The 12,581-nt window shown below is 40.5% G+C and overlaps 2 protein-coding genes across 3 annotated transcripts in view; both read left to right on the top strand.

The window, feature by feature from the left end:
• B9D1 (B9 domain containing 1) overlaps positions 1-11,888 on the top strand; it is a 180,494-nt gene extending 168,606 nt beyond the window's left edge. Inside the window, exons 9-10 of the transcript XR_013217995.1 lie at positions 11,530-11,611; positions 11,715-11,888. The gene's annotated coding sequence lies outside the window, so the exon portion shown is untranslated. The remainder of the gene's footprint in view (positions 1-11,529; positions 11,612-11,714) is intronic.
• A 208-nt stretch (positions 11,889-12,096) lies between these two features.
• Positions 12,097-12,581, top strand: part of GRAP (GRB2 related adaptor protein) — a 43,712-nt gene continuing 43,227 nt past the window's right edge. For both annotated transcript variants that reach the window (XM_077274385.1, XM_077274384.1), the window contains exon 1: positions 12,097-12,228. In XM_077274385.1, the coding sequence (XP_077130500.1) occupies positions 12,151-12,228 (78 nt within the window). In that variant the 5' untranslated portion in view covers positions 12,097-12,150. The remainder of the gene's footprint in view (positions 12,229-12,581) is intronic.

The following is a 12,581-nucleotide window of genomic DNA, read 5'->3' as shown; positions in this document are numbered from 1 at the left end:
ATTACAAAGGATCAACCATTCACAATAGGTGATGTCACAGCTCACTTCCTCCTCCTGTACAATGACTGATAACACCTCTATATACAGTAGATAACACAGGATCCATCATTTACAATAGGTGGTGTCACAGCTTACCTCCTCCTCCTGTACAATGACTGATAACTCCTCTTTATAAAGTAGATAACACAGGATCCACCATTCACAATAGGTGATATCACAGCTCACCTCCTCCTCCTGTACAATGACTGATAACACCTCTATATACAGTAGATAACACAGGATCCACCATTCACAATAGGTGATGTCACAGCTCACCTCCTCCTCCTGTACAATGACTGATAACACCTCTATATACTGTAGATAACACAGGATCCCCCATTCACAATAGGTGATGTCACAGCTCACCTCCTCCTCCTGTACAATGACTGATAACACCTCTATATACTGTAGATAACACAGGATCCACCATTCACAATAGGTGATGGTCACAGCTCACTTCCTCTTCCTCCCTGCACAGGTCAGAGAGCATACCCATGACACTTTCACATTCTATTGACAAATAGCTGTATATAGAAGACATAGGATCCACCATTCACAATAGGTTATGGTTACAGCTCTCTTCCTCCTCCTCTCTGCACAGGTCGCAGAGCATTCCCATGACACTTTCCCATTACAATAACAGGTACACCTATATAAATATAGAAAACACAGAATCCACCATTCACAATACGTCATGATTACAGCTCTCTTCTTCCTCCTCTCTGCACAGGTCACAGAGCATTCCCATGACACTTTCCCATTACATTAACAGGTACACCTATAAAAATATAGAAAAAAGTGGATCCACTATTCACAATAGGTTGTAGTTACAGCTCACCTCCTCCTCCCTGCATTACATTTACAGGTAACTGCTTTGTATAGGCAGCTCAGGATCCACTATTGACAATAGTTGATTGTCACAGCTCACTTTGTCCCCCTTCTTTGCGCAGGTCACAGAGCATGCCCATGAAAGTTTCCCATTACATTAACAGGTAAACCCTATACATAGATATATCACTCCAGATCCACCATATCTGATGGTCACAGCTTTCTTCCTCCCTCTCCCTGCACAATGACCTCTGCACAGGTTACAGAGCATGCCCACAACACATTCACAGTCTAATGATCGGTAACAACTATGCATAGATACCACAAAATCCACTATTCACAATAGGTGATTTTCACAGCTCACCTTCTCTCCCTGCTCAGCATAGATCACAGAGCGTGCCCACAACACCCCCTTAGAGTCTATTGATTGCTATGGTCTATCTATATACATACGTGCACACATTAGAGTACCCACCAATTCTCGCTGAGAGACCATGAGGCTCCTGAACATGGAGAGACCTCCCGCGTTCTCGGAAGAGATCCGAAATCCTATCAAGGGTGGCAAAAAGTGACCAGCATCATCTGGATCTAGAGATGTGACCTCCTTAATGTCTGAACTCTCGAGGTTCTTGTGCCTGTGGCCCCTGGTGTACAGTGAGGTCTGCTCCTCCTGACCCAGTGCATTGATTACTCGCATCACTTAGCACAGCCGTAGGTCACCAAGCCTCAGCTGGTCGCCCCCTCCAGGGATCTCCTGGATTATTCACACCCATCATTAGCTGATAAAATTATTCACTTACTGTCAGTATAGCCCCCTGGGACCCCGGGGCCGGCACATGACATCATGTTTTTAGCAGCACTTAGATCATTTATTATTAGGTTTATTTATCGGTCGAGATAATGGAAAAAAACAACAAGAAATGTTGCCATCAGCGGCTCCTGTGGAGATGGCGGTGACATCAGATTGATCAGTGGTTCTGCTGCTGTCAGTCATCGCTGCCATCTGAAGGATATGTCACAAGGGGCAGGAATTCTGTGGCTTATGGCCCCTTAAAATGTCGCAACTCACATGTTGGGCAATTGGCATCTAAAGCTGATGGAAGAGAAACACGAAACCCTCCCATATATGTCTGAGTCATAATCACAACCCATGCTGGTCACACTGCTAGGTTGTGGTATGTTCTGGCGGTATTATCTGTGCTTGGCCGTATTATAGCACTATATTGCAGTATAATGCGTGTGTACTATACTGCAGTGTTATTTGGATGCTATATTGCTGTATTGTGTAGACTTTCTAAAGATGTATGTAGGTGCTCTATTGCCGTATTTATGTGGGTGTTATATTGCGGTATTATATGGACTTTGTACAGATGTATGTATGTAGGTGCTCTATTGCTGTATTTATGTGGGTGATGTATTGCGGTATTATGTGGACTTTATAAAGATGTATATATGTGCTCCATTCCAGTATTTATGTGGGTGTTGTATTGCGGTATTATGTGGACTTTGTAAGTACAGATGAATTTATGTAGCTGCTCAATTGCCGTATTTATGTGGATTATGTATTGCGGTATTATGTGGACTTTGTAAAGATGTATGTGCTCTATTCCAATATTTATGTGGGCGTTGTATTGCGGTATTATGTGGACTTTGTAAGTACAGATGTATGTATGTAGGTGCTCTATAGCCGTATGTATGTGGACTATGTATTGTGGTATTATGTGGACTTTGTTTATACAGATGTATGTAGGTGCTCTATTCCAGTATTTATTTGGGTGTTGTATTGCGGTATTATGTGGACTTTGTAAATACAGATGTATGTATGTAGGTGCTCTATTGCAGTATTTATGTGGATGATGTATTGCAGTATTATGTGGACTTTGTAAAGATGTATGTCTGTGCTCTATTCCAGTATTTATGTGGGTGTTGTATTGCGGTATTATGTGGACTTTGTAAAGATGTACAGTTAAGTCCATATATATTTGGACAGAGACAACATTTTTCTAGTTTTGGTTATAGACATTACCACAATGAATTTTAAACAAAACAATTCAGATGCAGTTGAAGTTCAGACTTTCAGCTTTCATTTGAGGGTATCCACATTAAAATTGGATGAAGGGTTTAGGAGTTTCAGCTCCTTAACATGTGCCACCCTGTTTTAAAAGGGACCAAAAGTAACTGGACAATTGACTCCAAGGCTATTTCATGGACAGGTGTGGAAAACAGAAAAAACCCATCCGAGAAATTGCTACAATATTAGGAGGGGCAAAATCTACAGTTTGGTACATCCTGAGAAAGAAAGAAAGCACTGGGGAACTCATCAATGCAAAAAGACCTGGGCGCCCACGGAAGACAACAGTGGTGGAGGATCGCAGAATAATCTCCATGGTGAAGAGAAACCCCTTCACAACAGCCAACCAAGTGACCAACACTTTCCAGGAGGTCGGCGTATCAATATCCAAATCTACCATAAAGAGAAGACTGCATGAAAGTAAATACAGAGGGTTCACTGCACGGTGCAAGCCACTCATAAGCATCAAGAAGAAAAAGGCTAGACTGGACTTTGTTAAAAAACATCTAAAAAGCCATCACAGTTCAGGAAGAACATTCTTTGGACAGATGAAACCAAGATCAACCTCTACCAGAATGATGGAAAGAGAAAAGTATGGCGAAGGCGTGGTACAGCTCATGATCCGAAGCATACCACATCATCTGTAAAACACGGTGGAGGCAGTGTGATGGCTTGGGCATGCATGGCTGCCAGTGGCACTGGGTCACTAGTGTTTATTGATGATGTGACACAGGAATGAATTCTGAGGTCTTCAGAGCCGCCATACTGTGTGCTCAGATCCAGCCAAATGCAGCCAAACTGATTGGTCGTCGTTTCATACTACAGATGGACAATGACCCAAAACATAAAGCCAAAGCAACCCAGGAGTTTATTAAAGCAAAGAAGTGGAATATTCTTGAATGGCCAAGTCAGTCACCTGATCTCAGCCCAATTGAGCAGCATTTCACTTGTTAAAGACTAAACTTCAGACAGAAAGGCCCACCAACAAACAGAAACTGAAAACCACCGCAGTGAAGGCCTGGAGTAGCATCAAAAAGGAGGAAACACAGCGTCTGGTGATGTCCATCAGTTCAAGACTTCAGGCAGTCATTGCCAACAAAGGGTTTTCAACCAAGTACTAAAAATTAACATTTTAATTAAAATTCTTGAATCTGTCCAATTACTTTTGGTCCCTTTAAAAACAGAGTGGCACATGTTAAGGAGCTGAAACCCCTAAACCCTTCATCCAATTTTAATGTGGATACCCTCAAATGAAAGCTGAAAGTCTGAACTTCAACTGCATCTGAATTGTTTTGTTTAAAATTCATTGTGGTAATGTCTATAACCAAAATTAGAAAAATGTTGTCTCTGTCCAAATATATATGGACTTAACTGTATGTCTGTGCTCTATTCCAGTATTTATGTGGGTGTTGTATTGTTGTATTAGGTGGACTTTGTAAGTACAGATGTATGTATTGCCGTATTTATGTAGGTGCTGTATTGCGGTATTATGCAGATTCCATATTGAGATATTATGGTTTTATTCTGTTACTGTAGTATTTGCACTCTTTATTACAGTATTATATGATCACTGTCTCTGCGTAATGTGTGTACTGTGCTGCAATATTATGTACGCACTGTATAGTGGTATTATGTGAACTCTGCACTGGAGTATTATGGAAGTGCTATATTCATGTGTTATGCGGGTTCACTATTATAGTATTATGTGGGTGTTGTATCACAGCAGTATGTGAATGCCATATTGGGATATTAGGTGTGTACTGTACTGTATTACAGTACTACTTTCACGGTCTTCCAACACTAAGTGGACATTGTATAGCGATATTAGGTTGCCACTCTGTTCCAATAGGATATAGAGCTATATTATAATAGTGTATGGGCACAGTTTTTGAGTATGTGGACAATGTGTTTTAGTATTTTGTAGACCTTGTAGTATTATATAGCCACTGTATTGCAGTTTTATGTAGGATTTATGTTGCAGTACTATGAGGGCATTGTAGTATGATTTATGCATTCTTTTGCAGTACTATGTGGGCACTGTGGTACAGTACTATGAGTGTACTGTATTGCAGTATAATGTAGGCGTTGTATTATAGTATTATGTTAGCAGTGTGTTGCAGTATTATGTGGTGCTGAATTGCGCTATTTTGGGCACATTACTGTTTGGGTGAAGTATTCCTCATCCTGCCTTTTGGAGCCTCCACAAACCTTGATCCTTGCTTTGGGTCTATGCATTTGGCGTAGAGTGAACATTATATAGGCAGACTCCGTATTGTTTGTTTCTGCAGCACAAGAGCATATTTCCAATATGTTATGAATCACATCCATAAAAATAGATATTCATCGAGTCTGGAAAGGATTAGTGCAGATCCCTGGATTTATGTGCCGGCACATGGCTTTAATACCATGGAAAAACCTGAGCGCAAGGCTGGTAAGTAGCTGGCTAAAACCGCTGCCAGGTCTGGGAGCTGCAGATTGACGCATGCCATAAGTAAATATTAATCACACAGCGCTCCCTAGTGGTCACAACTAGGTGCTGAATATATTATAATAATTTTATTTATATAGCGCCAACATAATCTGCAGCACTTGCGGTGACATATATAGACAATAATTCAATACAAGGTAAGTCAGTTTATACAGCTAAATTAGGAGTGAGGGTCCTGCTCGCAAGCTTACAATCTGCAAGGAAGTAGGGGGGGGGGGGGAGACAATAAAGTGCTTGTAATTTCAGGTCAAGCAATCATAATAAATAGGGCTTTTCATATAAAGCTGCAGGATCCTGTCATCAGCCCGTGTGTTTAAGTGCAATTATCAAGTGCAGGTATCGTGTGCATGGAAGGTGGGAAGACAGAGGAATGGAAGGGAGAAGATTCTGAATCCTATTTGGAAGGAGGGAACGAGAAGAGTTAGGTTAGTGAGGTGACGTGATAGGTTTAATTAAAGAAATATGTTTTTAGTGCACACTTAAAAACGCTGGGCACTAGGTAACAGTCGGATCGTCCGGGGTAGTGCATTCCAGAAAACTGGCGCAGCACGAGAGAAGTCCTGGAGACGGAGTTGCAAGGGTTGGATTATGGAGGATGTTAGTCTTAGGTCATTTATAGAACAGAGGCCACGTGCGAGTTGATGGAGGAGATATAGGGTGTTACAGAACTCTGGAGGACTTTGTAGGTGCGAGAGATGAGTTTACATTGTATTCTGTAGCGCATGGGTAACCAGTGTAATGACTGGCACAAGGTGGAGGCATCGGTGAAGCAGCTGGCTGCCGTATTCAGGATGGATTGGAGAGGAGAAAGTTTAGTAAGGGCTCATGCCCACTTGTGATGAAATCGGACGAATGCAATCCGATAAAAAATCGGATTGAATTCGGACCAATGTTATTCTATGGTTGTGTGATCATCTGCATTTTTTTTCCAGCTCGGATTGGATCACGATTGGACTGGAAAAAAGTCGCAGCACACTGCGATTGTAATCGGAAATCGGATCGCATCCTACAATTGAAGTCAGTGGGTGCGAGAAAAAAACTCACAGCACTCGGACCATGCGAGTGACAAACACAATTAGTACAGTGTGTGTGCAGCTTACTGTACATGTACTTAATTAATAAAAGATTATTTTTTGGGGGGAAAAATGGCGCCACGTAATTTTCGAAACCAGCAGAGGGAAAGTCAACAGCTGGGGGCAGATGTTTATAGTCTGGTAAGGGGGAAATACCCATGGAGCTTCCCAAGCTATTAATATCCGCTCACAGCTGTATAATTAGCCTTTACTGGCTATTAAAATGGGGGAACCCCCCCCCCCAAAAAAAAAATGATGTGGGGTTCCCCTATAATTAATAACCAGCAAAGGCTATGCAGACAGCTGCGGGCTGATATTAATAGCCTAGGAAGGGGCCATGGATACTGGTCGCCCCCAGGCTAAAAACATCAGCTCTCAGTGCCCCAGAAATGGCGCATCTCTAAGATGTGCCAATTCTGGCACTTAGCCTCACTCTTCCCACTTGCCCTGTAGTGGTGGCAAGCGATGTTCATATTTGTGGGGTTGATGTTACCTTTGTATAGTCGGGTGACATCAAGCCCCGAGATTAGTAATAAGGAGGCATCAATAAGACGACCCCATTATTAACCACATCACATTGTATAAACACACAGATCCCAAAAATAAAGTCCTTTAATTGAAAAAAAAATGACAGACTCCTTTAATAATCTTAATTAAACCATACTTACAACCTCACCTAATTCCTCCATAGCCCTCGTTCTCCTGTAATATACCAAACATAATAAAACAACAATATACCTTACTTGTCCGTCGTCCTGTCTCGCGCTGTAATCCATGTTTGGTGGAGAAATAGTTTTCAACCTGGACGGTGCCAAGATGCGACCGCCCAGGCTGAGAACCACTGGTGAATGAGCTGCTGGGAGCGGAGCCTCAGTGACGTCACCGCTACCTAAAGATCCAGTGCTTCTAGTTTACTTGCTCAGAGAATGGAAGGAATTTTTATGTTGCAAGATTAGAACAATAAAGTTATTTTGCAGTACCACATAAATGTCACTAGATGGCGACAAAAGGCAAACTTTTTCTTGCTAAGTACAACCAGTGATTTAAAGAGTAAATAAACCTTTCATATTAATTACGCTCATAGTTACAAAGAGACCAGTGGTGGTCCAGGTCCTGAATCCCCCCTCATCCTGAGATGTACACAGCTCAAATTCCTCATGGAGTACAGATTCAATAGAAAACATAGGATTCGACTCCGTACCCCGGTCTGTGTATGCCGTGTGTTCTCAGGACCTGGACCATCACCGATCTGTGTGTCATTCTAAAGGTACCTTCACACGAAACGACTTTGTAACGATATCGCTAGCGATCCGTGACGTTGCAGCGTCCTGGCTAGCGATATCGTTTAGTTTGACACGCAGCAGCGATCAGGATCCTGCTGTGATGTCGCTGGTCGCTGAATAAAGTCAAGAACTTTATTTGGTCATCCGATCGCCGTGTATCGTTGTGTTTGACAGCAAAAGCAACAATACCAGCGATGTTTTACACTGGTAACCAGGGTAAACATCGGGTTACCAAGCGCAGGGCCGCGCTTAGTAACCCGATGTTTACCCTGGTTACCAGCGTAAAAGTAAAAAAAACAAACAGTACATACTCACCTGCGCGTCCCCCAGCGTCTGCTTCCTGACACTTACTGAGCGCCGGCCCTAAAGTGAAAGTGAAAGCACAGCGGTGACGTCACCGCTGTGCTGTTAGGGCCGGCGCTCAGTCAGTGTCAGGAAGCAGAGGCTGGGGGACGCTCAGGTGAGTATGTACTGTTTGTTTTTTTTACTTTTACGCTGGTAACCAGGGTAAACATCGGGTTACTAAGCGCGGCCCTGCGCTTAGCAACCCGATGTTTACCCTGGTTTCCCGGGGACCTCGGCATCGTTGGTCGCTGGAGAGCGGTCTGTGTGACAGCTCCCCAGCGATCAAACAGCGACGCTGCAGCGATCGGCATCGTTGTCGCTATTGCTGCAGCGTCGCTTCGTGTGAAGGTACCTTTAGAGCTCTGAAACATGAGACAATCTTATCAAAGATTAAAGAGTTGATATTTACTTCTTATTCAACCTCCAAGAGGTGGTACCAAAGACCCTGTTATCTCCCTCTATAAATAAGTTATTTGTGTAAGGAAAAAGCTATGATGTCATATGGGTACAGGATATCATCAGCTTAGTATCGGTACTAAAAATTACTTCTGAGACATTGCAAAATGAATAACTACTACCCCTATGTACAAGAATATAACTACTGTAATACTGCCCCTATGTACAAGAATATAACTACTATAATACTGCTCCTATGTACAAGAATATAACTACTATAATACTGCTCCTATGTACAAGAATATAACTACTATAATACTGCTCCTATATACAAGAATATAAATACTATAATACTGCCCCTATGTACAAGAATATAACTACTATAATACTGCTCCTATGTACAAGAATATAACTACTATAATACTGCTCCTATGTACAAGAATATAACTACTATAATACTGCTCCTATGTACAAGAATATAACTACTATAATACTGCTCCTATATACAAGAATATAACTACTATAATACTGCCCCTATGTACAAGAATATAACTACTATAATACTGTCCCTATGTACAAGAATATAACTACTATAATACTGCCCCTATGTACAAGAATATAACTACTATAATACTGCTCCTATGTACAGGAATATAACTACTATAATACTGCCCCTATGTACAAGAATATAACTACTATAATACTGCCCCTATGTACAAGAATATAACTACTATAATACTGCCACCATGTACAAGAATATAACTACTATAATACTGCTCCTATGTACAAGAATATAACTACTATAATACTGCCTCTATGTACAAGATAACTACTATAATACTGCCCCTATGTACAAGAATATAACTACTATAATACTGCTCCTATGTACAAGAATATAACTACTATAATACTGCCCCTATGTACAAGAATATAACTACTATAATACTGCCCCTATGTACAAGAATATAACTACTATAATACTGCTCCTATGTACAAGAATATAACTACTATAATACTGCTCCTATGTACAAGAATATAACTACTATAATACTGCTCCTATGTACAAGAATATAACTACTATAATACTGCTCCTATGTACAAGAATATAACTACTATAATACTGCCCCTATGTACAAGAATATAACTACTATAATACTGCCCCTATGTACAAGAATATAACTACTATAATACTGCCCCTATGTACAAGAATATAACTACTATAATACTGCCCCTATGTACAAGAATATAACTACTATAATACTGCCCCTATGTACAAGAATATAACTACTATAATACTGCCCCTATGTACAAGAATATAACTACTATAATACTGCTCCTATGTACAGGAATGTAACTACTATAATACTGCCCCTATGTACAAGAATATAACTACTATAATACTGCCCCTATGTACAAGAATATAACTACTATAATACTGCTCCTATGTACAGGAATGTAACTACTATAATACTGCCCCCTATATACAAGAATGTAACTACTATAATACTGCTCCTATGTACAAGAATATAACTACTATAATACTGCCCCTATGTACAAGAATATAACTACTATAATACTGCTCCTATGTACAGGAATATAACTACTATAATACTGCCCCTATGTACAAGAATATAACTACTATAATACTGCTCCTATGTACAGGAATATAACTACTATAACACTGCTCCTATGTACAAGAATATAACTACTATAATACTGCTCCTATGTACAAGAATATAACTACTATAATACTGCCTCCTATGTACAAGAATATAACTACTATAATACTGCCCCTATGTACAAGAATATAACTACTATAATACTGCCCCTATGTACAAGAATATAACTACTATAATACTGCCCCTATGTACAAGAATATAACTACTATAATACTGCCCCTCTGTACAAGAATATAACTACTATAATACTGCCCCTATGTACAAGAATATAACTACTATAATACTGCTCCTATGTACAGGAATATAACTACTATAATACTGCCCCTATGTACAAGAATATAACTACTATAATACTGCCCCTATGTATAAGAATATAACTACTATAATACTGTCCCTATGTACAAGAATATAACTACTATAATACTGCTCCTATGTACAGGAATATAACTACTATAATACTGCTCCTATGTACAAGAATATAACTACTATAATACTGCTCCTATGTACAAGAATATAACTACTATAATACTGCCTCCTATGTACAAGAATATAACTACTATAATACTGCCCCTATGTACAAGAATATAACTACTATAATACTGCCCCTATGTATAAGAATATAACTACTATAATACTGTCCCTATGTACAAGAATATAACTACTATAATACTGCTCCTATGTACAGGAATATAACTACTATAATACTGCTCCTATGTACAAGAATATAACTACTATAATACTGCTCCTATGTACAAGAATATAACTACTATAATACTGCCTCCTATGTACAAGAATATAACTACTATAATACTGCCCCTATGTACAAGAATATAACTACTATAATACTGCCCCTATGTATAAGAATATAACTACTATAATACTGTCCCTATGTACAAGACTATAACTACTGTAATACTGCCCCTATGTATAAGAATATAACTACTATAATACTGTCCCTATGTACAAGACTATAACTACTATAATACTGCCCCTATGTACAAGAATATAACTACTACAATGCTGCCACTACTGTAGAAACATAAAACTGTTATAATACTAATTGTAGCCATTATATGTAGGTAATGAATTGATGTTTGCAGTCAGTGATGTACAGTATATACCATTAGACATAACACTGGGACATTTTGCAGTGACCCCGCTGTGAGGGGACGCACGTTATGGACCCTCAGTGCAGCCTACTATGCTGGGCTGTCATGAGGCCGGGTGTTTTGTCGGAGTGTTTTACACTAACATCCTGTTTGCCTTTATCTGCAAAAAAAAAAAAAAAGGTTAAGACTTTGTGAGAGAAGAGCCTCTTCCTTTGCAGACTCAGCAGAGCGGAGATAAAACTGCAGCTAAGGCTTGAGATTTCGCGTTCCCATCAGAGGAGGCCTTAGAGCGGCTGCTTGGTGGGTAGTACTGGAGGTCCGTGCGGTGAGTGCGCTCCTGTATGTGGCAGGTGCTGTATTTTTATCCTGACTGTGGTCTTCGGCTTTCATGACCATCCTACAGGTGCTCTACGTGATGCCTGTACACTTTTTAACCAGGTACTCGCCCTCACCCACAGGGACCATGGTCTCCAACCCCCTTCTTGACAGACTGCGGATACCTGCTGCCAAAAAGTGAAGACTACTCTATGGTGCAATTTCAGCAATTTGAGAATTGGTACTCTTACTACTATCATTTTTTCTTTCCTCCTAGGTAGGGGCTGGTGACTGGCACATCACCTTTTATCGGTAGCCCCCTCTGAATTTCCGAGGCCCAACCTTCGATCTTAGACATGCATGACTTGGTTTCCACTACCAAGAGCTCTGCTTGCTTCCTCACCATTTGAGAGCCCATTGGAGGCTGCCATCCCACCCACGGATTTTCCACCAGTGCAAGTCATCTGCTGCTAGTGGTCACTGAACCCACAGAACGTCAGTCAGAGGTTCCCCGAGTAGAAGACATGGAGGCTGTGGCCATGTACAACTTTAAGACGACCGAAAGGGACGAGCTGCCATTCAGCAAGGGAGACACTTTGAAGGTACGATCATCATATTCATTAGATATATCCAAGATGTAAAGTCCAAGATTAAATTGCAGTTCCCAAATTAAAGGGGCACTCCTTAAGACTCCATATGATTTGTGTCGGATGATTGATCAGATCTAAAGATCTTAGCTGTCTAGCTGTTGGGAAACCACAACCCCCAGCATGCAAGGATATGTGTATAACAGTGTAAAAAATTAGTTAGAAAAGGAGAAGCTGTTATATCCCTTTAAAGGGAATATGTATTTCATAGTGATCTTGTAATATGTCTTGAATAAGACTTCCAGTAATCGAAGGCTCTGTGTGGCGTCAAAGGGATTTGGTCTCCCTCTATAGAGCACTCTTATTTT

The sequence above is a fragment of the Ranitomeya variabilis genome, chromosome 7 (assembly GCF_051348905.1).
Source record: "Ranitomeya variabilis isolate aRanVar5 chromosome 7, aRanVar5.hap1, whole genome shotgun sequence".
In the NCBI taxonomy this organism is placed as follows: Eukaryota; Metazoa; Chordata; class Amphibia; order Anura; family Dendrobatidae; genus Ranitomeya; species Ranitomeya variabilis.
Note: the sequence above shows the minus strand (reverse complement) of the source record. Positions and strands in the feature narration are given on the sequence as shown.